The 24,941-nt window shown below is 42.8% G+C and overlaps 1 protein-coding gene across 5 annotated transcripts in view; it reads left to right on the top strand.

Annotated features, from left to right (window-relative positions):
- Positions 1-24,941, top strand: part of PIK3AP1 (phosphoinositide-3-kinase adaptor protein 1) — a 49,024-nt gene that overhangs the window by 9,830 nt on the left and 14,253 nt on the right. For 4 of the 5 annotated variants that reach the window (XM_049811286.1, XM_049811284.1, XM_049811283.1 and 1 more), the window contains 6 exons: positions 12,290-12,438; positions 13,301-13,445; positions 14,984-15,126; positions 16,258-16,390; positions 17,138-17,334; positions 19,557-19,746. In XM_049811286.1, the coding sequence (XP_049667243.1) occupies positions 12,290-12,438; positions 13,301-13,445; positions 14,984-15,126; positions 16,258-16,390; positions 17,138-17,334; positions 19,557-19,746 (957 nt within the window). Of the gene's footprint in view, positions 1-8,713; positions 9,082-12,289; positions 12,439-13,300; positions 13,446-14,983; positions 15,127-16,257; positions 16,391-17,137; positions 17,335-19,556; positions 19,747-24,941 lie in introns of those variants that run through there. The other variant, XM_049811285.1, reaches the window with a different exon arrangement.

The raw sequence follows: 24,941 nt of genomic DNA, 5'->3' as shown, positions 1-24,941 counted from the left end.
GACATGGTGAGGGTAAATAACTCTCCAGAGCCTGTACACTGGACCTGCTCAGGCTATGCTGTTGCCTGTAGTGCAGCTGTTAGCCTGTGGTTTGTTTAGCACATCATGGGAACATGACACCCCCAGACATCACACGCTGAAAGCTATTTTAATTTTTATTAGCTTAGTATGAATTCAGAAATGAGGAAGCACTCATCTAGCCTTGTTGAGAGCTAGCTGTGCTGACACTGACTCTTGCTCTCTTGTAGATGGGGCGTTTTTACTTACACAGTTTCTCAATCCTGGCAAACTGCAGAGGGCCTGAAGGTTTGCATTTGCAGGCACTCCTGTTATCTGTGGGGAAGTTTTTCAGGCTATGCAATAACTGTGCTAAGGACATGGAAATGCTCAGGATGGTACTGTACAAGCCAGCTCAGTGCCAGCAAGCTATAGTCACCAGCTGGGGTGCAGTGACCGGCCTGCTACTTAAGCCCTCTTGTCTGCCTTGTGATACCACACCATGTTGTGCTGTGTGCACTGGGCAGCTGGGAGTCTGTGCTGCATGGTTGGAGTCAGCGACCTTTCTCTTCCTCCTGTGTTCTCAAAGCTCAGTTGACATCTGTTTTGTATTATGCACATTTCAACTTGTCCAGTTTATTTCAGCCCCTATGTATGTTGTCTTGAAAAATTTCCCATTTCCTGCTTTAAAAGTTGATGTTTCCGAAGCATTTACTAATTAATCAGTGGCTTTGAACTTTCTGCGCCCAAGCAAACTCTTGCAGGGAAAAACCCAGGGAAGTTGACATCTGCTGGAGATTGCTAAGGTGATAACTCAATGTTAACAGCAGCTATGACCCATGCTATTGAAGGACAAGTGCAGCCTTGGCTGAGCAGAGCTCTCATGCAATGAAATAGACAAGAAAGAAAGATCGGTACCAGCAAACTTCTTGCAAAATAGGAGGGTTAGAAGTGGGTATAAGGAATTATGTGGTGAATATGGAGGACAGTGGGCAGTTAGAAGAAAGATGAGAATTTTGCTGGAGGCATATAGATGAGCAAGAGCTGGAATGTTACTCCACCTAGTGAGAGGTTCATCGAGACATGCCAGAGACTAAGGCAGTGAGCTTTTGTTGGGAGGGAAATGGCATAACAGAAACTGCATGAGCTGTTATCATTCTCCCTCCTGTACGTGTCAAGGAATTGAATTAATTTCCTGACTTTCTTCTGTTGCACTGGTGAAACCACAAACAAAACTTGAGAGCATATCACAGAATCGTTCAAGTTGGAAGGGACCTCTTGAGATCATCTAGTCCAATCTCGCTGCTCAGGCATGGTCAGATAAAGCAGGTTGCCCAAGACCATATCCATTCAGGTTTTGAATGTCTCTGCAGGTGGAGACTTCACAACCTCTCTGAGCAACCTGTTCCAGTGTTTGACTACCCTGAGAGTGACAGTGTTATCTTGTGTTCAGATGAGATTTCCTGTGTTTCAGTTTGTGCCCATTGCCTCTTGTCCTGTCAGCGGGTATTATGGAGAAGAGTCTGGCTCCCTCTTTTTCGTACCCTCCCATCAGGTAAACATTGATAAGATCTCCCTGAGTCTTCTTTTCTCCAGGCTGAAGAGTTCCAGCTCTTGTAGTCTGTCCTTGTATGAAAGATGCTGTGTTCCTTTAATCATCTTTGTGGTCCTGTGCTGGACTCTAAGTAACCTTGGAATAGGCTACTTGGAGTTTGAGGTCAGATTGGAGAGATGCATAAGATGTTCTCAAGTGTGTCTGGACCCAGGGGGATGTAGTAGTAGTACGCAGGAGGTTCCCTTCAGCCTGACGCTTCTGTAATTATGTGATTGCTAACTTTTGCTCGTCACTGCCATTTAGGGCTAGAGCCCTAAATTCACAATGAATTTTTAAGTTTGGCAGGAGCCGCTCTCCTGTTATTTTGGGAGTTATTGATAAATTATCTGTTCAGTGATGATACATAAATTCCTGTTTGTTATGTATCTTGAGATTTCTGCCAAAAGGCAGGTTTCACCTGGAGTAGCTCATTGGCCAGTAGTCTTTCTATGGAGGGGTGTCAGACTTTGTTCATTTGATTGCCCAGACAAGCTCCATGTTAGGCCTTGGTGTGCTGATGACCTTCTGCTTTATCGTGTAACTATTTCAGGATAGTTTTGTGGATAGGATTGTGGATAAATTTGAACACTCTTTCCTTTCTTCCTCCCCCTTAAAAATATGTTAACTCGCATTGAATACTTTTAAGGGCAGCTTTTCACTAGAAACCACAAAAGCCACCAGACAGTAACAGAGCTGCATCCTTCAGCATAGGACAGTGGTGATCTTATCTCAGGTGCCTACTACAACAATTCATTCAGGTGTGGGTGCTTCGTACTGTACAGTGGCATTGGTAACTATTCCTCTGACAGCAGCTACTGTATCTGTTGTGCTGTGTCTGTTTCTGGCAGGTAGCACTTCAGTCAGGACTACTCTGTCAGCCTAACACTGAGACTTGCAGGTGAGGCAGTAGTGAAGGGGATGCTGTAAACTGGGAAATGTAACCTCCCTCCCCACAGGTCCATTCTGTCCTGTATGGGAACATGTTCCTACAAGAGTGAATGCTGTAGTGTGATTTCCAGTGCCTGTGGAGTTTGCTGTTGCATGTGGAGGCAGAACAAGACCTGAATGCTGTAGCAGCTCTTCCCTGTGCTGCTTGTTAAATTTCATAAGGCATGGCCATTGAGGAACATTGGATGCAGGAAGTAATTCTGATAGTAAGAGGCATGACATGGTCAAGTGCTTTATGGGAAAGTTGTGCCACCCCCTTAAGGGATACATCCTGGAAATAAAGCAGCCAAAAAGAGTTCTGCGAGTTGATTTGACATCCCTGGTCATCTTCTTACAGAAGGATCATGAAGCTATGTCAGATCAATGCCTCTATGAAACTACCTCCTTAATATTTGGCCTTAGAGAAAATGGTGCTTTGGGACCTGTTATATTGCTAGAGAGCTAATGCTGTATCTCTGAGTCTCCAGCTTGTGAGCAGACCCCAGTTCATGCAGTTCTAACTTCCTGTGATGTTCCTCTAGCCCTGCTGCAGTCTCTTCACTTGGTTGTATGAGATCCTAGCATTGTATTTTCCTCCCCAGCTGATCTCTTCAAGCCCTCATACTGAGCCCACGTCCTCACAATGTTCCTGAAGTTTCCAGTCCAATGTATGCAATTGCTATTCTCTGCAAGATCCATTTGGCCCTTAGGAGGTTCTAGAAACTGCAGATCGGATGTGTATGCCTGTGCCAAGTTTGTGATATCTGCTTGCATCTTCAGAGTCTGTTTGGATATCAGACGTACAGTAAAGTAAGAAAGCTGGTGGTAGGAAGGGACAGGAATCAATGTACAGACCTAAGGGGACAGAGAAGAGTGAAGCTGGGGACCATTTGGTGTTTACTTCTGGCTCTCAGTGCTCTATGGACGAATATGTTCTGAGTAATCCTGTCTCAGGGAATTACATCCATCATTTATTTCTGCCAGCTTATTGGAGTGGCCTTGAAGACATGAGGTAGCATGATTATCTGCTGTACTGCAGTCCTTTCTCCCTCCCTTGCTTCTTTTTTTCCCCTTTGAAAGGGCAAAATTAAGTGTATTCTTAAAATGGTATTTTTCTGTTATATTGTGTTGAAATAGAAGATACGGTTCTTTGATCCTGCTCTTTGAAGAGGAACGGGTGAGGTATTAGTCAGCCCTCTGGGTGCAGTGGGAGCTCTGCAGCCTGGCTGGTTCTCACTGCCTGTCAAGGAGAGGAAACTGTGACACTCTTGCACAGGAGTTAAGGTTGAGAGAACATACTGGTAGCATGCCTTTTCTTGCAGATGCTAGTACGGTTATAAATTACTTGATGCTGGAAACACAGAGACTTCAGAGACCTGGTTAAAACAATCAGAGAAACCTTAACTGAGCCCCCAAGTGATATTGAGAGAAATACATGGATGTCCTTATCCATCTGCAGCAAATGAGATTGAGCAGTTGAAATAGTCTTCCTAGCTGCAGGATGGATGCATTGTTTGTCATCAAGGTGCTTCATAAAGTCCCAGTTTATGCACATTAACTGCAATACTTCACGGCTCATCTTTCATGACAGTATGAGATTCAAGAAGTGCTAGTATAGGTGCATACTAGCTTTCTAGACAGAGGCAGTGAAATGATAGCCTGACACTAGTAAAGTACAGAAACTGGTGTGGTTAGGAAGCATTAGGCTGTAACAGACTTCATGCACATCGCAAATACTAATCATATTTCTTTGTAGCTTATAGTTCTGATAATGTCCCCACAGGTTGCTTTAAGGTAGTGATTAAGCCTAATTCTAAGTATCTGCCAATGTGAACTGCAAGGCTTTAAAACACCTGCTTAAAGTAAGAGCTCAGTGACCATCACTGATGGCTTCTTCCAAGTTTGGAACAGCTGAAGTAATTTCTGCAAAATCTTTGCAGAAGTGTGTGGTCAAATCAAAGATGCTTTACAGAGCAGGTCTGAAGAGATGTGTGGGCAGACTTCAGGTTGTTTGAAAGACCTTTGTTGTGCACTTGAACAGTTGTTTTGCTTCTAGAATTACATTTTGTAGGATTTTCATGGTTGTTCATTATTACCGCAGAAAGCTTTCGACGTGTTTTTCAAAAGTGACTTGAGAATAACAGTGGATCTCGAGTTTCCTGGGGGAAGTTTCATCAGTGGCATAGGCAGACCTTAGCATGCACTTCTGCAAAAGAGTTGTCTGCCTCATTCTTCACCCTTCATCTGGCTGGATGATCTGGTGTGGCACTGGACTGCAAGAGTGGTGTTCCAAGAGAAGCTGTTTGAAGGAGATGGAGGGCAGGACTGCCCTTTCAGTAGTAATGTGCCCTTAGATCTACTGAAGCCACTTGTAGAACCACATCTTCAGTCAAACAGGGATCTCCTGGTGGGATGTTTCCAAAACAGCTATCCAGCTCTCTTAGGTGGAATTCTAGCTTTGTGTGCTTTTTATGTGGTCAGTCTTTTCTGTCATGCAAGTGTAATGCATTGTGCTTAAATTGAAGCAAGGAGATACTGCAAGAGGAGAGATAATTAATCAGCAAGTTGGATGTTCATGTTTCTTGCATGTGGTTGCTCAGGAAGACTTGAATCAGTGACAAATGTAATGTGATCTTGGCACCTGTAAAAATCATCAGCCATGCAAACAATATTTCAATATGTGCTGTCTCATGGCACAGGAGGTTGAAGTGAACTATTCCAGCCCCTCTTTCTTGCAATCTTGGTCATGCACACAGTATCTGTTGTCTGGGTGGCCAGAACCCTGTATCTTCCTCAGAAGCTCTTTCCCACCTCTGTCCTGTTCCCGTGCACCCGAGCTAGTTCTTTAGGTTTGTACACTTAATCCTGTCACAGATTGACCACTAGGCCTGTGAGAAACCTCAGGCTGAGAGCTCAAAGAATTATGAGTTGGCTTGCAGTTTCTGAACCATAATAGCCACGCATGCTTTTAGCTTGAGGCAGGCATAGTGTGGTACATGTTTGCTTGAACCTTAGTGAAAGAACTACGAGCTAAATACACTTCGCATTTGTAGCACAGTGTAGACATGGTCAGATAAACTATGTTGTCTCTGTGTTACAAGGAGGACTCTGCATTTCACCCCTGAGCTGGCAGCTACTGTCTTTGCAGTAGGTGTGAGTGAAATGTATAAATGCTCCTCCTCATCATGAAGTTCAGGGAATGGCAGCCTAGCTTACACCCCCATTGTCAGCTGCTGAAGCAGAGATCCTGGTCCTGCATCTCACTGACGCAGCCAAACACGTGCTCTTTTCCACTGGTTCTGCTGTGTGGGCCATAGCCTCTGGTGAAAATAAAGACAAGAAGGGGAAACAGGAAGGGGAAAGAGGGCTGTGATGGGTGCAGTTGTATTTTAAACTGCTTTAGCTTTCTGTTGTGAACATCTGCCCCCAGATGAATGCACAGATATTTTTTTTTTTTTTTCAACTCAGCAGTCTCACTAAGCCAGGATAACTCTGGAGTAAGGTGTGTGTTTGAGCTTTTGTGCATTTGTCTTTTCTGGACAAGTAACAGCGCTTGTAGGGGCAGTGTTGGTACTCATGTGCTTTATTAGGTAGTGGAAGAAGACATTTGTTCTCCAGGACTGTGCAAGGTCATCTGATGAGGTCTGTAAGAGCAGAATTTGGCACAATCTCAGACCAGTATTTTGAGGGGTCTGTATTTGGGGAACATCTGACTGTTACTGGGGTTGGAGGAAAACCTGTGCTGGATTCAGACTGTGTGCTTTCCCTGAGGCCTTGCATGTTGCAGCTCTAAGAGTCAATCTTATCTAAGGGCATCCAGTTCTTTACGTTAAAGGTCCTGCTCTCAGCTCAAGGCTGCTAGTGAATGAACAAGGGCTGTAAGTTTGGAAGAGTTTGCAGAAGTCACAAATTGCAATTTCCTCTTTAATCTGTGATAGGATTACTGAGTGTTGTCTTGTCATCCTGGGGAAATGGCTGAGCTTCTGTGAAACTTATCAGTGATAGATCTTTGTGGATGGTGCCTTCATGCAACCTGCAGCATTACAGACCAAGAGTGTACCTTCCTGAGCTACTAAGGAAGAGGGGGATGGAGACCAGTGATCCCAAGCTGAACTATAAGAGCCGATCTAGTAGTCATCTGCAGTCAAGGTAGAGAAGGCTGAGGAGCATTGCTGGGGCAGATGATGTGTGGTAGGCAGTTTCCCAGTTGTTACCCGTGTGACACTGTATCCATGACAAGACTTTCAATGGTGTGTTAATCCAGTTCCCATTTCCATCCATTGCTAATGCAGGAAGGACTTCCCATCTCGGATTCCTACCTGTGTTTCTGCACATCAGGAAATGTCATGTGAGGTGCGATGGTTGTACGCATCAGTCTGATTGCAGTTGCTTCGCAGTTGACTTTGCCTCCTCAGTCTCGTTTGTCATCTGACATGAATAATGAGTGCCAGGAATAATTAAAAACTCTGCTCAGCCCAAGTGGCCAACTGGAAGTTACTGGTGACATTTGTCCCTAAACGGGAATATTCCCACAGAAGGTACCTTTGATCCTGTGGGTTACCTTCTTGTTATGTGCCAATTCCCCATCTGCTTGAGGTTTTTATTTTACCACTCTTTTCTAGTGTCTGGCATTTTTTCATATTTTTTCTTCTTGCTTTCTCTTCTGTGTCCTCTCCACTCTTGTGGCTTTTCAGACTTTCCTTGCTTAACCTCACTGTTCTCAGAACTATGTGCTGAGTTTCCTGTTCCTGCAACCCAAGTATGGTATTCATTGGCCACTTTCTCATCTCTGCCTTCCAGTATTTACAGGAGTGACATGGAGTTGCCCTTGGCATGGTAAACAACTTTTGGTGACTCAGCTTTCTCCAAATCCTTTTTATTTCAAAGATGAAATTAAAAAATAACTGGAAGCAGCATTTGGGAGCACTGAACCAAGAAAAGTGAACAGATGCATTCACTTCCTTGAAGTGAAGTTCCTTGAAGTTTGGACAAGATGTGCTTTATAGAGGAACTGTGGAGTAATGTGTGTTTTTGAGTATTAAGGAGATATATTGTCTTAGTGGGTTACAAAGGTAAACACAACTTAAATTCTGGCTTCTCGCAATTTGCTGAAACACTGGTCCTGTCAACAGGTCTCTTGATAACCCAGCTGTATTCTTCATAAGGATACAGCTTCCTTAGGAGATGCATAAGTGTGTGTGCACACAGTGGCTCAAGCTAAACATGGCATAGTAAAATACAGCTTGTTTCTGTGTTGGAGGATGAGAACTAGTTTGTTGTTACTTCCAACTTTACAGGGCAAAATGAAACATGACCACTTTCTTTGTAGAACTGAAAATCTGTTTTCAGGTGCTTTGCGTGTAGGTGAGGTGCTTGGAGTGAGGTGTTTGGAGAGAAGGGGGGAGATGTCCTATACATTATTTGTTCTATATGGACAGTTTTACAAAGTCTTACATTTTCCTGTGTTTTTTCTTCTCATCTTTCTGCATGCTTCTCTCCACTCTGTTGAAAGGGAAAATGTTGCTACAGTATAACCCAGTTTTCAGGGGTTATTGCAGGAAGTTTCCCTGCTGAGTGTGTATGTCCTTGGTAAAGCAGGGGCTCTGAAGTTAGCATGATGAAAGGTAACTTTCCTTGCTTTCCCTGACTACTTTGTCAGTCCTCTGCCTGCTTCTCACAAGTGCAGCTGGAGTTGCTGTGGGAGACTTGATGTCCTTGTTCACGCTTGGAAAAGGAGGCTGGCTGGTTGCAAGCTTCAAGTGATAGCAGGAGCTCTCTTTGAGGGCCCTCCCTCTTGCTCTGGGTGTACTGAGATGAAAGTCTGAGGCCTTGTGAAAGCTAGTTGTCTCAGTTGGTGAGCTGGTTGACGGACGGAGTGGGAAGTGTTCACAGATGCCAGTGAGGGGGTAGTCTGCACATGCAGAACCTATAGGGACAAGCTGTTGTCCAGTTGTGCCATTTGCATTAATATCTGGGTGGCAGAGTGGTCTGGACAGGCTGCTGACTCCTTCTGAGCATTCACGTGTTCTGTGGTGTAAGGGCTAACTTCTCAGAAACCACAGCTGTCGGCTCCATGCTGATAGCCTGCCAGCTTAGCCAGGAGGAAATGGATGATGGAGCAAGCTGCGTGCGCTGTACAGCAACACGTCAAGATAACTGGCTGCTTCATATTAGTTTCTAAAGCTACTAAATGGCTTGTGAAGCATATGGCCATGCCTACATTTTCCCTGGGCTTTCCCAGGGGGTGAGTTTCTGCAGGGCAGCTGTGCAGGCAGCCTGGCAGGGCAGGCAAGAAGTGGCCAGCACAGGGCTGCTGTCTGCAGCGCTGCTACTGACACTTCCTGGAGGGGGACATGTTCTTCTTCAAGGGGAAATGTAGTTGGGTTTCTTGGACCACATCTCCTCCCCTTGCTGCTATTCTCACAAGTGTTTCACAGACTCGAGCGTGGCCTGAGGTAGCCTCTGTTTAAAGGGGAACGGAAAGGCCCTCCAGTCAAGGCAGAGCCGTTTATAATCACGAGCTGTTGACCTACAGCAGCTGCTCATGGAGAAGCTCAATTCAGGTATTCACTTAACTTTCTAATGAGTCTGTTGATCTCCTCAGTGATGGCCTCTCTAACCTGGGTATCATTACAATGATATAATTGATATAACTGCTGAATCTGTATATGCAAATGGGTTGTCATTACTCAAGTATCTTAGTGAGTGGGAAGCCCAATCTAACAACGTGTCCCTTTAGAGCATGGATGTTATTGAATGTAATGGGATGGTTTCCTCTTCCAGTGCTTGCTTGCATGTTCACAAGTCAGTAGGACATGACTGGAACTTGCAAGATGACCATAGCATCACTTCACTGCTTATGTGGGAACTTGGTAATTTGCAATTTCAGAATTTTCTGAATGAACAAAACAGATGAATGATTCATACCTGAGACTCCCAAGTGCCTGTTCCGTCAGCTGTTAATCCAATTACTGATTAACATTGCTTGCTTTTTCCCATATTACCCAACAGCTCTGTTCTTACATATCACCTCCAGGCAGTCAACTCTGTTGCAAGAATGTGGAAGTGCAAGACAGGATCAGGCAATGCCAGAATTTCTTAAAAGCTCAAGTTATTCTTTATCTGCTAATTTGTTTCTATTATAAAATAACATCAGTAAAGCAGAGGGACTGGGGGGCTTGTTCTCTCCTTGCTTCCCTCTTATCCTTGCTTACTGTAGATGTTGTAGCTGAGATCCACAGCTTTAGGTTTCATTTTCCTCTGAAATGGACCATATTTTGGGCAAGTGAGGTACAAATTACTACACTAATGGTTCCATGTTGGGGTGGGAATGATAACCTTAGTATCAGGATGCTGGCAAGTGTCAACTTGTGCATATGTTGCAGGAACATTAATGCTTTGCTGTAATTTGGTCATCACTGGATCTCTCTTATCTGCCGTGAGCTTAGTGTTTCTGATTTAATCATACTGGAAATAACAACAGAGATTACAGAGACTCTATTCTATTAACAGTTGCCTCTTCTTCTCCTCCCTAAAAGACATGGTGTCTTGCTCTGTATATGCCAAGCACCTGATGTGATAGCTATCATGTAAGGGAATGGTGTGGGACCAGTGCTTTATTTTCTGCTGGGCAGCCTGGCACTCTCAGGTGGGAGTAGTCCACCTTTCCCTACAAGAAGGGTTCCCTAAACTGGGGTCTGGCTCTTGCAGCTAGTGACTTTGGACAGTATCAATTAAAATACTGAATAAAGGAATTTAAAACCTCAGTCCATTTTCTGTAACACTTGGTACGACTGTCTGAAAATCCAAAAGACCACCATCAGTATGTAGCCTTGTGTCAAAGTAGTTTCTTAGTCAAATCTGCAGATCTGTGTTGGTGCAGTATTAAAATCTATTTGCTAAATTACATGTACTGTTCTAGGTTTGTTTAAGAAATGTCAGCGGTGGTGGTGATGCCTTACTTGAACTTTAGAGCTGCAGATTTTTGGCTCTACTCTTTCTACAGCAAACATTAAAGCACTTGTACTCATGAGTAGGCTTGCTTGCCTCGTGGAGTGATTTGCATACTTAAAGTTAAGTGTAAGTGCACCACTGTTTGTGACAAAAATTTCGGCTGAATGATTCGGTAAAATTTTGTGGCTTAAAACCTGTCTCCTGAAAACAAAGTTGCATTCATATAATTCATAAAACTCAATTTAAATAGTAAATATGGGGGGGTGGGGGGGGAGGTGTGCATGACAGAATTTCAAATGTCCTAAGTTTAAGTCTTTGATAATAATAATGATGATGATTTCTAGATTTAAATACCTGACTGACTTCTAGCTACACTGTTTGAAACTAGCAGGACATGAACTCCTAATAGAAACCTGCCTCAATAACTTTGGCTCTCTTGATTTGTGGAAACTTGATGTACCCAGAGGTGGGGGATTCTGAGTAAAACCTGGACTGTTAGCAGCTTCACTGTATGGATGCCACAGGTTAGACAGTGCAGTTGGTCACTTAGGTCTTTCTCATCAGGACTGAGCATTTTAAATAGAACATTTCTTACTCATATAAAAACTCTGCCGGTCCAAATCTGAGATTTTTATCTAGTAAATAATTCGTACTGCTCTTTACAGTTGCATTTTAAAATAAGTAGGAAATAATAAATAACTTCCAAAATGTTATCTTAAATCCTTGACTGCTCCACAGTTTTCCAAGGTTTGGAAAATTTTGGCCATGGGAGATAGAGTTTTAAGAATTTATGCTAGTCTTCTGACAAGGGGAAGTCAGTGTCTTTCACCCCATGTTTTGGGGGACAGGGGAAAAAAGGTGTGAATCATGAATCAAGAGGTAGAAACTAGCTAAGAAAGCACTCTCTACTAAGTAGATACAAAATCATCTGTTTCCTTTCTCTAGTTGAGAAAAGTATTTCCTGGCAGCGGTAGGAGACCTGTAATCTATTTTAATTCTTGCTAGGTTTTTTTGCAGCCAGTGGTATAAATTCAGTTTGTTTGCTCTTCCATCAATATCCATGCTATTACTGGGGAACAGGAATGAGAACATTGTTTTGTACACACAGATTGTAGGATTACATGGGTTTACTTCTACTCTTGGGTCTGCTTGGGTAGAATACTGTTATTCTTCAATGCAAAGGCTCTGGTACATTTCAGCTTCAGTCTTATATAGACACAGGAGCTTACAGTTTGTGCTGGAGGAATGGGATCCCTTCAGATTACTGCCTCATGTTGTATTTTGTCAACACAATAATGAACTTGGGAGTTGGGGTGAGCAACATAAGCAGGAGCCAGAAAACTAAAGATACTACTGAAATGAAAGAAAAGTTGTTTTTCTTCATTTACTTTAGGAGAGGAAGACTAAAGGCTGCTGCCCATCCTATAATGAACTTGGAGTGCAGCTGGAGTCAGATGAGTCCAGTTGCCGATCATTCTTATGTTAGATATTGACATACTGATTTTCCTATCTAACATGAGAACGGACTATCCATCTCAGCAGAGTGGCATTGTTGTTTGTTTTGTAAGCATGTTCAGTGCTACTCCAGCACTTTTGTGTCTTTGTGAATGTTTCCCAGCAATCCTCTTAAGGGAAAAAAAGAGGAAGCTCTGTAGTTTCCCTTTCTTCAGCTAGATCCCCTTTTCTCAGCATTACTTTGAGAAGAGCAGCAAGTTCCACCCCACCACCTGCCTTGCTCTTTCTCAGGATGGATGTTGTACGATGCGCATTTTCAGCAAAGGGGAGTGATGTAACAGAACTCTGTATGCTTTATTTTAGACTCAGGCTGTGACTCTGTGACTGATACAGAAACAGAAGACGAGAAGAACCCAGTTTACTCCCACAGACTTGACATGAGTGAAGAACATGGATCATCCAAGAGCACTGGGGACCATCCAGTGGTGCAGCCTGACCGCATACGGTGTGGGGTACTGTATGCCCACTCCTTGGGCTACGTTCTTACTGTGGGCTGTTGCAACCCATTATGCTGCTCTGTAATGGGCAGCTTTACAGGCCTGGGAGTTAGTCCCTAATTCCTTTTCTGTCACCTTCCCTCTCAGCTCCTTGTACTCAGTGTCTCTGTTTCATGAGTTCAGTTCCATAGGCCCAGAAGTAGCTTGGTAACATGCAGTGCCCAATGTTGTCTAGGCCGCAATGTCACTTATTGACAGATAGTCTCATTAACATAGCTGCTTGTCTTGTGTGCTGTAAGGCACGTTCACACTCCTGACTTCCCATCTTCCATTCTGGTAAGATTTAGGGGTGGCAAGTGGAGTAAGGTGATTGTAATGAACCAATTAGCTCCACAGCCTGGATGCAGTCTAATATGACAATTCTGGTGCATGTCCTGCAAGTGACTCCAAAGAGCTTGGATCATGGCTTCCTGTCTGAAAAACAGCATTTCTTAGTATAGCGTTCCCTCAGATGGGAAAAGTCTAAGTTTCTTCCTTTGTTTCTGTTCAGAACAGGGCTGTGCTACTTGAGGGAAGAGACTGATAGAGTTGAAACTAAATAATTTTATAAATCTAGCTTATTCAGTTTATAAATCTAGCTGATAAATCTGGAGTTTTGTCAGCTTAATGTGTGTATCTATGCTGGTGCAAGCTGTAACAAAGCCATATGCCCAGTTACTCTGACTGGAAGATGCTCCTGAAAACCATTCAGGACCGTGAAAATGACAGATGATAATTTATGTTAGTGGCAATGACAACAAAATCCCTAGAAAAGGGACTTAACAAAGTAAGTGTTCTTATGTTGTGAACCTGCATGTTGTAATGCCTTTTTTCTTAGGTACAAACAACAGTTTATATTATCATGAAATGTAAACTAGATGGCAAAGTGAAAACTGAAGTTGAATTCTCTCCAGAGAATGCATCATCTGTGCGTGTGCCAGCTGAGGTGGAGAACGAGTACGCAATCTCTGTGGAGGCTCCAAGTAAGCTGGGCTGAGATTTTCCTCCTCTCCTCCCTCCACTGCTTCCTTTCTATCTCAATCTGCCTGTCCTGAAAAGTGCCAGAGGGATAAAGGTAAAGGTTGCAACACAAGAAAACTTGAGGCCAGGAAATCTTGAACTTGCATTCTCATCTATGATAGTTTTGTGATGACGAACTGAGATAGACTGCTGCTTGTGGGCTCTGTTTTCCCCTCAGCCAAGGCAGGGTTGCAGTGTGAAAACACCTTATTGGGAGTTCTGAGAGTAGATTGCAGCTTGTAAAGCACTTTTAACTGTGTGTTATAACCACCGCAACATTAGCATTGGCAGGGCACCGAGAGAAGGTAAGTGCCAGTAAATAATTGCATGACTATAACAAGATTTGCTTAATGTGTGATGATCTCTCTGTGATCGGAGTTGAAACTATTTATCCTGGCTTGCCTTTTAATTTAGGTATGTTCTATCACTCTAGGTACTTACATTTACAAAACCGTAGGTTGTCTAAACTTTAGGTTCACTAAACTTTAGGGGCAAGGTTTTGGTGCCTTACAGATTGATAGTAGTTTGCCAGTATGATGTTATTTTATCTACTTTGGTCTGCTGTCTTGAAGAGTCATTGTGCCAGCTCTGAAAATAGATACTAATAGTCGTTATAGCAACTTCTGTAAAGTCAGTGAGGTGGATTGATTTAAAGAAGGTGACCTCACACACATAAAAATGTTCAACTTAATCTGTCTTAAATCAAGACTTACAATTTAAACATGGACTTGGAAACTAACTTGCACTTTGAATTATAAGCGTGACCTTCACGTTGATAGAGTGTACAACTATGTAAACTCTGCAGTTTCTAGCAGTAAGAGAAATATATTTTTAATTCCTTTCGCATGTGACTGAACTATTTCATCATTTCCTGAGTTGTTAACAGCCAAGCAGGGAAAGATTAATTTCAGTAGGATTCAAAATATTTGTGTTTCAAAGAGAAAGTTCAGACCTATGGACAAAACATCAAGAAGCTCCCAAGGTGCAGGTAGGAGATAAATCCTGTGCATGGGTAAAGTTGTAAAGCTGGAATTTTTTTAAGTTGATTTCATTCAGAGACTAGTGAGGCTGACAGGGGTTGCAAAATCCCTAGTGACTTTTGTGGTTTCTCTCCCCTTCTTCCCCAGCTCTCGTATTTTATGGCATGGTTTAGAGACTGCTCCAGAGAAAGCCGGGGTGGAGACATGAGGCGTTCTAGTTTGAGGTAGTCTACTGTTAATATTGGTGGTCCAGACAACTGTTAGCAGAGGACCTAGCAGGTCACAGGTGATGTACATTGACATTTCTATGAAGATGGCAGTTCCAGAGTACTTTCCTACCTAGTGTTCAGACCAGCATCATCTCCTTTTTTTTCATGACTCTTCATGAATTCAGTACAATAGAAACTGTTTTGGTATGCCACTGGCAGTATCTCCATACTCCTCCTATCCTCAGGGTATTTGATGCAGACTCATTCCCATTGTTTGTTCTTAACAGTGATTTCTTCTCTTTCTTTTCAAAGATTTAACCTCTGGGACAGTGCCTCTGCAGATATATTCAGGGGACTTGATGGTGGGAGAAACAAGCATCACCTATCATACTGACATGGAGGAAATTAGCAGTCTGTTGGCTAATGCAGCCAACCCGGTACAGTTCATGTGCCAGGTAATGACTAGCAAATAGCTGCTTTGGAAACCAGTTCTTTCAGAGGCTAGACAAGCGGAGATAAGCAAAAATACTTGCCATGAAGCAGCTCTTCTGAAGTGAAGAAATGCAAGGTCATGTAGGGATTTTCACATAACCTTAACATCCTCTTTTAGCAAAAGCATGGGTGATCTTTCTGGAGCAAATAGCTGGCTAAGGTGACTCAGGCCATCCATCCAGCTAAAAAAAAATATGCAGTTGATCAACACTCACATTTAGACCTTGATGGCTTAAAAAGATTGGGATGACAGAACTTGATATAACAAAGTACCATAAAGAAATAAATTGTTTGGAAATTTGTACCTGAGGGTTCTTGGAAAACATGTGAAAAGGTAGCAAAGATTCATACTAGCTGAATGAAGTAGAGTAACATAAAATGATTTGTTTATTCTTAGCACTTATTTCTTTAAAGCCACTCCTCAGTTCTCATATCATATTTTGCACAGCTGTGGTACCTGAACCCTGTCAGAGGGGTAAAGCTTGCACAAGCAAGTTCTCCAGATGTGTTGTCTTTGCTGCCTGCCTGTATGTCCCTGATCAGCCGTGTAGTGGAAGTGTACAGAGTAGTGTTAGTCACCAGCAAACCTGAGTCAGGGGAGACTGTTTTTCCCTTTCTTTTTAGTTCCAAGTTATGGAGCAGTTGGTACTGGGCTGTGCTTCTACTTGGGGAATAGGCATGCTTCCCAGTCTTTGGCTAAGAACCAGTCCAAAAGCCAAACCAGAGCAATTCAAAATAGCCTAGTTTGTACTTAGAGCAGGAGTGACATTTCATTGGAACAGTTTCAGAGTAAGATTTTACCTGTCGAGGAAGTAGACAGTAACAGTTTTCTGTGCTTCTAGTTGCATGAGTGAGTTTTCTCATGGTACTCTGTCTTTTTGTGGAGTGTATGGTTCTCCTGTGCTCCAATTAATGATACTCTGTTTCTGGACCAGGAAGCTATTCATGTTCTTTGCTTGACCTGAACATTGCTACTTTCAGTGTTTATGCCTACTGTTTTCTGATATGTGCTAAATAAAGAAACACCTTATAAATCTCACCTTAACTGAATCTCCAGACTCCCTCAAACAAAATCACTTTCCATTTATCTCTAGGCTTTTAAAATTGTTCCATACAGCATAGAAGCACTGGACAAACTGTTGACTGAGTCACTCAAGAAGAATATTCCTGCCAGTGGCTTACACCTGTTTGGAATCAACCAGCTGGAAGAAGAAGATATGACAACAAGTAAGTTGAAATATTTTTGTTTTCTTTTTAAACTTCATCTGTATCAGTTGTTTTACCTTGGAGTGCCTTAACACTGTAGTGTGTGGTACCTGCATAGGCTGTCTCAAAAATCTTGGATCTCATCCAGGAGGCTAAATTTCTGATGATGCGTATAGAGAGAGGGGATTGCCATTTGGGTCAGGTGACCCTTTTTTTATTACACGCATCAGTCTCACTTCCTTGCACTGCGACAGATGCAGCTATGTACACAGCTTCAAACACAACCAAAGTGAAAAAATGATGCTCCCCCAAAAGTCTCCCATGTTTTCTCCCTTGTTCTTCTCCGAGTCCCATGTGGCATTTTTCCCCAGCTCAGTCCTTTTCCCCCAACCCCATGACTCTGCTCTAAGGTGCACAGTGGGCACCCAGCAGTTGGATTGGTGTGGCACCATGGATGGTTGCCCTACAGCAACTGGGTCCTACTGGAATAATGATCTAAGAGGTCCTTGCAAACCTGTGATCCTACACACATTAAGCTATTACAGTGCCAGATTCCCCACTAAATGTCATAGGACTTAAGCCTGGAGATCAGCTAGATAACTCAGTTAATTTGTGCAGAGTTAGCTCTATTCTGAAACTGTATCTATGCTTTTCAGGGCTTTCATACCTGCTTTGGTCTATGTGTTTGCTAGGAATTTTGTTTCTCACCTGCTGGCTTTGTTGCTGCTAGAGAGAAACTTAGATTCTAACAGGCTCCTGTTCTCACAGATCAGAGGGATGAGGAGCTGCCAACACTGCTTCACTTTTCTGCAAGATACGGGCTGAAGAACCTCACCGCCTTGCTGCTTACATGCCCTGGAGCACTGCAGGCCTACAGTGTAGCCAACAAATATGGCCACTATCCAAACACCATAGCAGAAAAGCATGGCTTTAAGGACCTCCGCCAATTCATTGATGAATATGTGGTAAGAGGAAGCAGCAGTCCTTCTGCATTTTCCCACAGCAAGTGTGGGCAGTGGCACCAATCTTGACACTTAGTGTTGTGGGAGCAGGAGTGATGGGGTAATAAAGGGTGCAATGTGGTGTGGTAGGGTATAGAAGACGGACATTCAGCCACACTGAAAGCTTCCAGGCTGGAGGGTTGGGTGCATTTCTGGAGCTGGGGAAGTTCTTGGGGCTTTTCCACAGAGCAAATAAGATGGAATCGGAGACTGCCATGCTGGGTTTCCTTATCATCCATCCATCCAGTGAAGTTTGTGCATGGATGTGATTGCTGTACTCTTCTAACTACTGATCTTGGGAAAACTATAGCCCCTTCATCCCACTTACTTTGGGGAGTAATTATGGGAACAGAATATGTTTGGGAAGGTACAATCTGAGGTGCTCTCTGATTAGTCATAGTACAGTCTGGATTGCTTATTAGCTCATTCACAGCTGATCTGTGTAGTCTGCCTGCTCCACTTTAAATCCATTCCTTCCTGTGTTAGAATAGCTGTCTGTTCCTACTTGTTCATTCTGGGAGCTCAGTTCACATTTCAGTTCTCTTTGAACTAACCCCATCCCCAGAAAACAGCACTCTGACCTTTCCAGATTATGACATGGACCTGTCTCCACCTGCACCAGGCAATTGTTTCTGTGGTGTCCTTAGGATAAACCCCATGCACACCTTTCTTTTCCATTTGAGTTGGTTTCAGCTTGTATGCTTCAAAATAACGAGTAGCTCCTTGACTCAGATCACGTGAATTCTTGAACAGATTTTATTTCCCTTGACTTTTAGTTGAAAAGTTGTTTGTAATTGTCCCTAACAGTTGTCTGAATGGTGGGTGATAGATCTGCCAGCCTTAGTGTGGTTCTGCAAGCCAATTACGGTAGTGTTTAAGCCCTATGTTGGAGGCATGGGTCCTTCTTAGACTTGGGACTTGCTTCTTCACATAAGCATAAATTTAGGGTTATATATATACTAGAGCTAAATAAAAGTCATTCACTGTTCTGACATCAGGAGGGCTGCAGAAACTGTAAATTGTGTGATTAAAATCTTTGCACTGGGGTAAGTGAGAGATGCTTAGGAAGTCCTTCCAACCTCTTACTGCAGTACTGTGTTCCTCCCATGTCCTCCTTTCCACCAGCACAGTGGTAGAGCTGTGTTAAGAGTAGGTCCAGCTTACCGACCATGAAGCTATCTGTGCAGCTTAGTACCAGAGCAAACAAATGATCTGTTATCTAGTATGGATATCTGAAAATCCCAGTAAACCCATTTACTCACCTTATTTTCTCTCTGGCAAAAGTCCCTCCACACCTTTCTAAAGCATCGTATGAGCTACCTGCCTGATCCATCTTGACTGTGGAGGGAAGCATGTGTAGACAGTTTTGACACATGCCCTGTGGATTGAAGGCCCATGAGGTGGTGGTTGTAAATGGAAGAATATCTTGTAGTACTGCAACTATGGCTGTGCTTGTGACATAGTTGGAACTTGGAGAGGAGGCTGGGATGAAGCTTTGAATTTTGCTCCCTTGAGTGGTTTGGTGGTTTGTTGCACTGCCCTCCCCTCCCAGTCCCCCCATCCCGTGTTGCAAATATGTGAGAAAGGGTTCTGCTGTCCTGTGAATCGAAAGTTGCCTGTATTACATGAACAGCTGCCTGCTGTGAGGTTTCCTGTTAGTCTCACAGAAAAGGGTCTGTGTACTCCCACTCTGGGTGTTATGTGCTGCTGCTAAAGCCAAAAAACTGAAACTGAATCTACACCAAAGCTAAAACTTTGCTTTCTTATAAGTGCTCCACATGTGGCAAGCTTTCCCCTTTATGGTCAGCTACGCTTACCCCAAAACAGTATTTGACAAGCATTTGTATTTTTAGACTGAGCTTTGCTTATGTTCGAGGAGTTTGCAGAGATCAGGTAGGACATGAAATTGAGGGAGTGAGCTGTAATGGCTATTCAGAATGTGCCAGCACCAACTTTTCACATTCATTACCTGTTCAACATAGATCTTGAAGGCTGGGCCCAGACAGCTGTAGTGGGGATTTAATTCCTTGAGAAGCCTTAGTCTTTGGGAATAGGCTGTTTTTAGAAGGTTTTTTCCATCAGCGATGGGAGAGTGAGTTATATTTTGCTTGCTTTGATTCTCCAGATTCTTCATTTAAATGAGACTTGAACGTATGGGTTTTTTTCTTGCCCTCCTTCCTCTCCAGGAAACTGCAGATATGCTGAAGAGTCACATTAAGGAAGAGCTGATGCAAGGCGAGGAGGATGAGTCTGTTTATGAGTCCATGGCTCATCTGTCCACTGATCTGTTAATGAAATGTTCCTTGAATCCTGGCTCCGATGAAGAGCTTTATGAATCCATGGCTGGATTTGTCCCTGGTGCCCCAGAAGATCTCTGTATGTATATTCATAGAATCACAGAATTGTAGGATGGTTTGCATTGGAAGGGACCTCTAAAGGTCATCTAGTCCAACCCCCATGAGTGAGCAGAGACATCTTCAACTAGATCAGGTTGCTCAGACCCTCTGTCCAAGAGGCCTAAGCTGATCCATTTCTCTTATACATAGTAGCACCTCAGTTGAGTTTCAGAGTTCAGGGCTGGTTATAGCTTTTCTGCTCTCACCACAAGGAGACCATGCTCTGGTTCTGATGTTGGCTAGCTGATAAAATTGCTCTAAACCTTTCTTCGATTGCCAGTGTACAAGAACAGTTTCCTCGGTGCTTTGAGGACTCACTAAACCCTGAGCAAGTGAATTAGCATTTGGAAGAGACCAAATTTTCTACCATGTCCTACTTCTCCCTCCTGAGATCCAGGGAGGTAGGGACACTCTGACTTACAGACACTGTGGGAAAAGAACACCATGCAAGATGTGATTTTACTGATGACTGGGAAACTGAGAAACAAGAGCTGAGCTTCTACCTCAACAGCTTGAGAACGAAAGAAAGTGAACATCTAGAAATACGTGTACTGAAAAGATTATAATTGAAAAATCATTATTCTAATCCACTTAGTTTATTGCTAAAAATATAGAACTAATTCTGATAAATATGCAGATATTTAACTTTTTCACCATTCCATTAATATTCAGTGAGTCTGATTGCAAATATCAAGTTAAGCACCTATGTTAAGCAGTTGTAAATTTGGTATTCCTACTTATCTGCCTATTTGGTCTGGCTTCATCCCACTGATATATTTTATGATTCCTGTGATTAGCAGAGAATCTAGCTTACTATAGTTTAAGTACCTGCATAAGGACTTCCAGTGTTCCTGCAGTTTTAACTGTGCTGCCTCAGGGGAAAAGCTTTCTTACTGAAACACTTTAGCTTACAGACTTTATCTGTCCTGGGCTGATTTTCTCCTCTTTTAAATTAAACGATGTTATAAAACACGTTTGTGTTAATTAAGGATTCCAGAAGATTTGGTCAGTTCTCTGCCTGAAATCATAAACTCTTCTCTGCAAAGTTTTGTTTGGCTGCTGCAGGGATAGTTTTGCTACCAAAACCAGGATTGTTCTGCCTTCAGGTGGAGATAAGCAGTAAGACTGGTTGGATTCCTAAGGAACAAAGCTGCTGTTGTTCGCAATAATGGGGGTGAGAGTTTCTAGATGTTTGGAAGCTCTGCCTGCAATCAGTGCACCTCTGAATGGGGTTGATTGACTAAGTCTGCGGAAGGGCAAACCCCATGCTTAAAATAACAAAGCCCAACTTGTTTTCTTCCACCTGTGAAATGTCCAGATCTCCCAGAAGCTATGCAGGGGATATTCCTTTCTTTTGTGCATGCAAATCAAGCTCCCTGTAATTTACCCCTTTTGAACTGGACTCTGAAAAGCCTTTCTGAAAATATTCTCATTTGTTCAGATTTAGGTGAGAATTGCTTCCTGTCAGGAAAACTTGTCAGCCCTGCAGAGTGTTGGTGGAAGAACTAATTGTTTAAAGATGCTTGTTTCTTCTTCCCTACTGAAGACCACCACCTCCCTCAGTCTCCTGTCTTAGTTGCTTGTGTGCATGTCCCATTGCCTGTTTCTGTCAAAACAAGCCACATTAAGTTAAACAGTTCAAGTACACAGGTTTTCCTGCCCTCACTTACTCTGATTGACAGATCTCAGGAGGGAGTTTGGCTGGTGTTTTGGATGAATACACAAAACAGGCTGCTTGGGTGACAGGCATGGAGATGAAGAACTAGGAAAAGTTTCCATGGGATGGGAGAGGTTGTGCATTTGAAGCCTAAGTCAGGCAGCTTTCCTTAAGTCTCCTCAGCAGCAAAGGCCCAGCAGGCATACGTCCTTTAGGGGAATCTTCTGTGAGCACAGCCGCATCAGCAGGGTGACAGAGGTCTCTGGGATCAGCACCAGAAAGTTCTACTGGTGTGCAAATGTGCTGCAGGCTCTGCAGGGCTAGTAGGTCTAGACAGGTAAAAACCCAAGCTGTCCCTAAAGTAGGTACTTATGATTCCTTTACTGAAAAGCAGATCCATATGAGTCTGTGTTTTAAAATGTTTTCCTCATTGGCGAGATGCTATATATGGCTTATCTGTAATACCTCAACAGGGAACGTGAGTGTGCTTCCTGCTTCTTCTGGAGTTCTCCCAGCCTATTGCTCCTGCACACAATGTTACCTTTCACTCAGGAGTCTTTTACTGAAAATCTGTTTTTCTTACGTAGTCTGTTAGTCTTTGCCTGAAGAATGTTTACAGCTTGTCTGAACAGTGCTTAAAATCTACCTCTCTTGTAACAGGTAAGGTTAAATTGGCACAATGCTCGATGCTTAGATTGGTTGTCTCAAAGTGAAGGTATTTCAATATTATTTAGAATACCAGCACACAGGCAAACCCTCACTGAAGTTAGTGGGAATGCTGGCTGGTTTAGAACTGCCAGCACAAATAAGGCTTCAAACTTTTGTACTGACTTAAAAGTTTGCGAGGATGAAAAACTCCCTAGGAAATCATAATCAATTCTACTGAGGTACTTTCTCCAGGGCAGAATAGCCCTTAAGTGAGTAGTTATGGCTGTGGTGTAGAGGATAATACCTGGGCTATTTTAAGTGTAGCCATACTGTGGCAGCATGCCCATTTATTGTGATAAAGATGTTCTTCCACCACAGTTCTTCAGAGACTGATCAAAGGAAGGTTAGATACCACAGGGTCAATTTGTCTGGCAGGAACTGGTTTGAGAATAAGGTAACACAGGACTGGAGCCATTGTAATGAGTTAAAAACAGTAGCAAATACTTGAATACTGGAATCTTCTCTTAGTTCTTGTATTCTTCATCCCAATTCTGATTTTTCAATGCATTTTTATGTGTTGTTTTTTCCCCCCTGCCTTTGGTCCTGAGGGGCCATTTACAGAGAAAGTGCAGAAGCTGTGCGAGGGCCCAATTTTACTCAAGCTGGTGCTGCATGAGTTGCACACACCTGTGTTGAGTTGCTAGTTGTCCCTTTAAGTTTTGAGATAAATGATGGAATTAAAAAAAAAAAAAGGAAAAGGTTTTGTTAATCTACAGAACATTGCCTCCTCTTCTGCTGGAGGGGAGCATTCTTTCCCAGGTAGGTCTTAATGCCCTGAGCAGTGTAGATCATAAAGTACTCCTAACAAATCAGCTCCTACTGTTACCTTGTTTGCTGTTCTTTAATAATGAGATTGAAGTGCCTTATTTAATTTCTTATGATTAATCTAATTGTTCCTGCTTCAGAAGAACACTTCCTTCTTATTACACTTTTCAAATACCTGTAAAGTCAAACACAATTTTCCAGAACATGCTCCAGGTTGGTACAGGTTGCAGATAAATGTCATTTAGCTGAGTCACTTACACACTGTAACAAACAGCAGCTGAATAGCAAAAAGGGAGAGTTATCTCCATCATATCAGTCTGGTAGTATGAACTACAGCATCAGATAAAGTGCTTTGCTCTTTCTGCTTTTCTTTCACCAGCAACTCCTGCTGATTTTTGCAAAACAGAGTATTTTGAGTAGGCTGGAGATGTATGCAGGAGGGACTTTGAGAGCAAGGACTCTTGAAAGTGCTGAAAACCTGTTTTGTTTGTGTGAAGATTAAACTGCATGGTTTGTGTATGTGTTGTTATGCTGTTTTACTTGGGGAAAGAATTAGGCTGTATTTCCTCTGTCCAAGGTCAGAACAGTGGCAGTGGCCAAGTGCTGGTGGCAACAAGTCCGGACTCTTAGCACTGTTTCCATATCTATGAACTGTGAGGACACTCAGACCCTAGATAGTGTGAGTTTCATGCAGAGGTTTAACCATTTATCCTAGAAACTTTTCAGCTGACTAAAATCTGTTGTCCTGTAATTTGCAGACCTCCAACACCTAAAGAGTTAGTTCACATATAAGTTGTTATGCCCTTATTCTACTCTCTTGCATATCCTCTCCTTCCTCTACCATTTTATTGTCTTGAGACCAAGCTTTCAACACTGTCTGCATTGATTTTTATTTTTTCTGTAGTTAGTGCAAGAAACAGCAGCCTCCTTGTCATCCTTGAACAAACTGAGAGAATTGTGCACAAAAATATAACTGCTTATAAAGTTCTGAGTTGTGATTTATGCCAACACATTGTAGCCTTTGTCTTGCATAATAAAGGACTGGTGTCTGTAAAGAGGTAGCTTGCTTCATGCGCAGCAATACCTGGCTTCTGTTGTTTGCAAATCTTTAAAGGGGGTTGTTACTTTCTAAAGGGTGCCCACACATGGATATTTTAGCTGTTGTGAAGGGTCTGTAGGTCATAACTTGTCTTCTGCATGCCTGTCTGTTCACAGGTTGGTTGAGCTCCTTTCTGAAGCCTTAAACCCTCCGAAGGGAAACTGAAACTCTTTGAATAAATATATTTTAGCTACTAAATTCTGACATCTAGGAACTACTTAACCCTCTTCCTGCTAACTCTTCAGACCAACTTTCCCTAATAGCCTCAGGAAAATCTGGGGACCTTTCCTGTGATACCCAAAGTTTGTGTGCGCCACCTTCTTGTCACCTCTGTCTCACTAGCCACTGCAGCAAGTGGAACAGGAGGAGTCAGTGACAAAGTAGAGATCTTCTCTTCAATTTTGGCACAATGCTGAGATGTTGGGTCTCATCCGTATGCAAGACAGGCCCATGTGCAAGAGGGTATCGAGATGGCAATCATGTCTTCTAAGGAGAACTAATTAGTTGATGAATTTAACTACATTGACTATGTGATAGAAAACAAACGCTGCAGTATCCTATTGCACTGCTGTTTTAGTAATCCTGCAGAGCACAGCCAAAACTGAGAAAGTACTATTCCCTCCACAGAGAACGAAAGGAACTTTGCACATCTGTCCCATTCTGTTCTGCCCTGAAATACATAAAGTAGTGGCTTTCCTCTGGGCCTATACTTGCTACAGGTTCATTTCTAAAAGCTACGTTAAAAATAATCGAGGTGGCTGCAAGGTGGAAAAATTGCTCTACAGAAAAATACAGGTTTGTAGTGCTGATTCTTTAGGGTGCTCAAATGTCAAATCTGTTCTTCCATTTAGTACAGCGATACTTAAGTGAACTTTATACTAGGTTGGTGGTGAGCAGATTAGCTCCAGCAGCATGCAGCTTGGCATGGACTGCATAGCTGTTGCGA

Source organism: Accipiter gentilis, chromosome 9 (assembly GCF_929443795.1).
Source record: "Accipiter gentilis chromosome 9, bAccGen1.1, whole genome shotgun sequence".
Classification (NCBI taxonomy): domain Eukaryota; kingdom Metazoa; phylum Chordata; class Aves; order Accipitriformes; family Accipitridae; genus Astur; species Astur gentilis.
The sequence above is the reverse complement of the archived record's forward strand: the minus strand, read 5'-3'. Positions and strand labels throughout refer to the sequence as shown.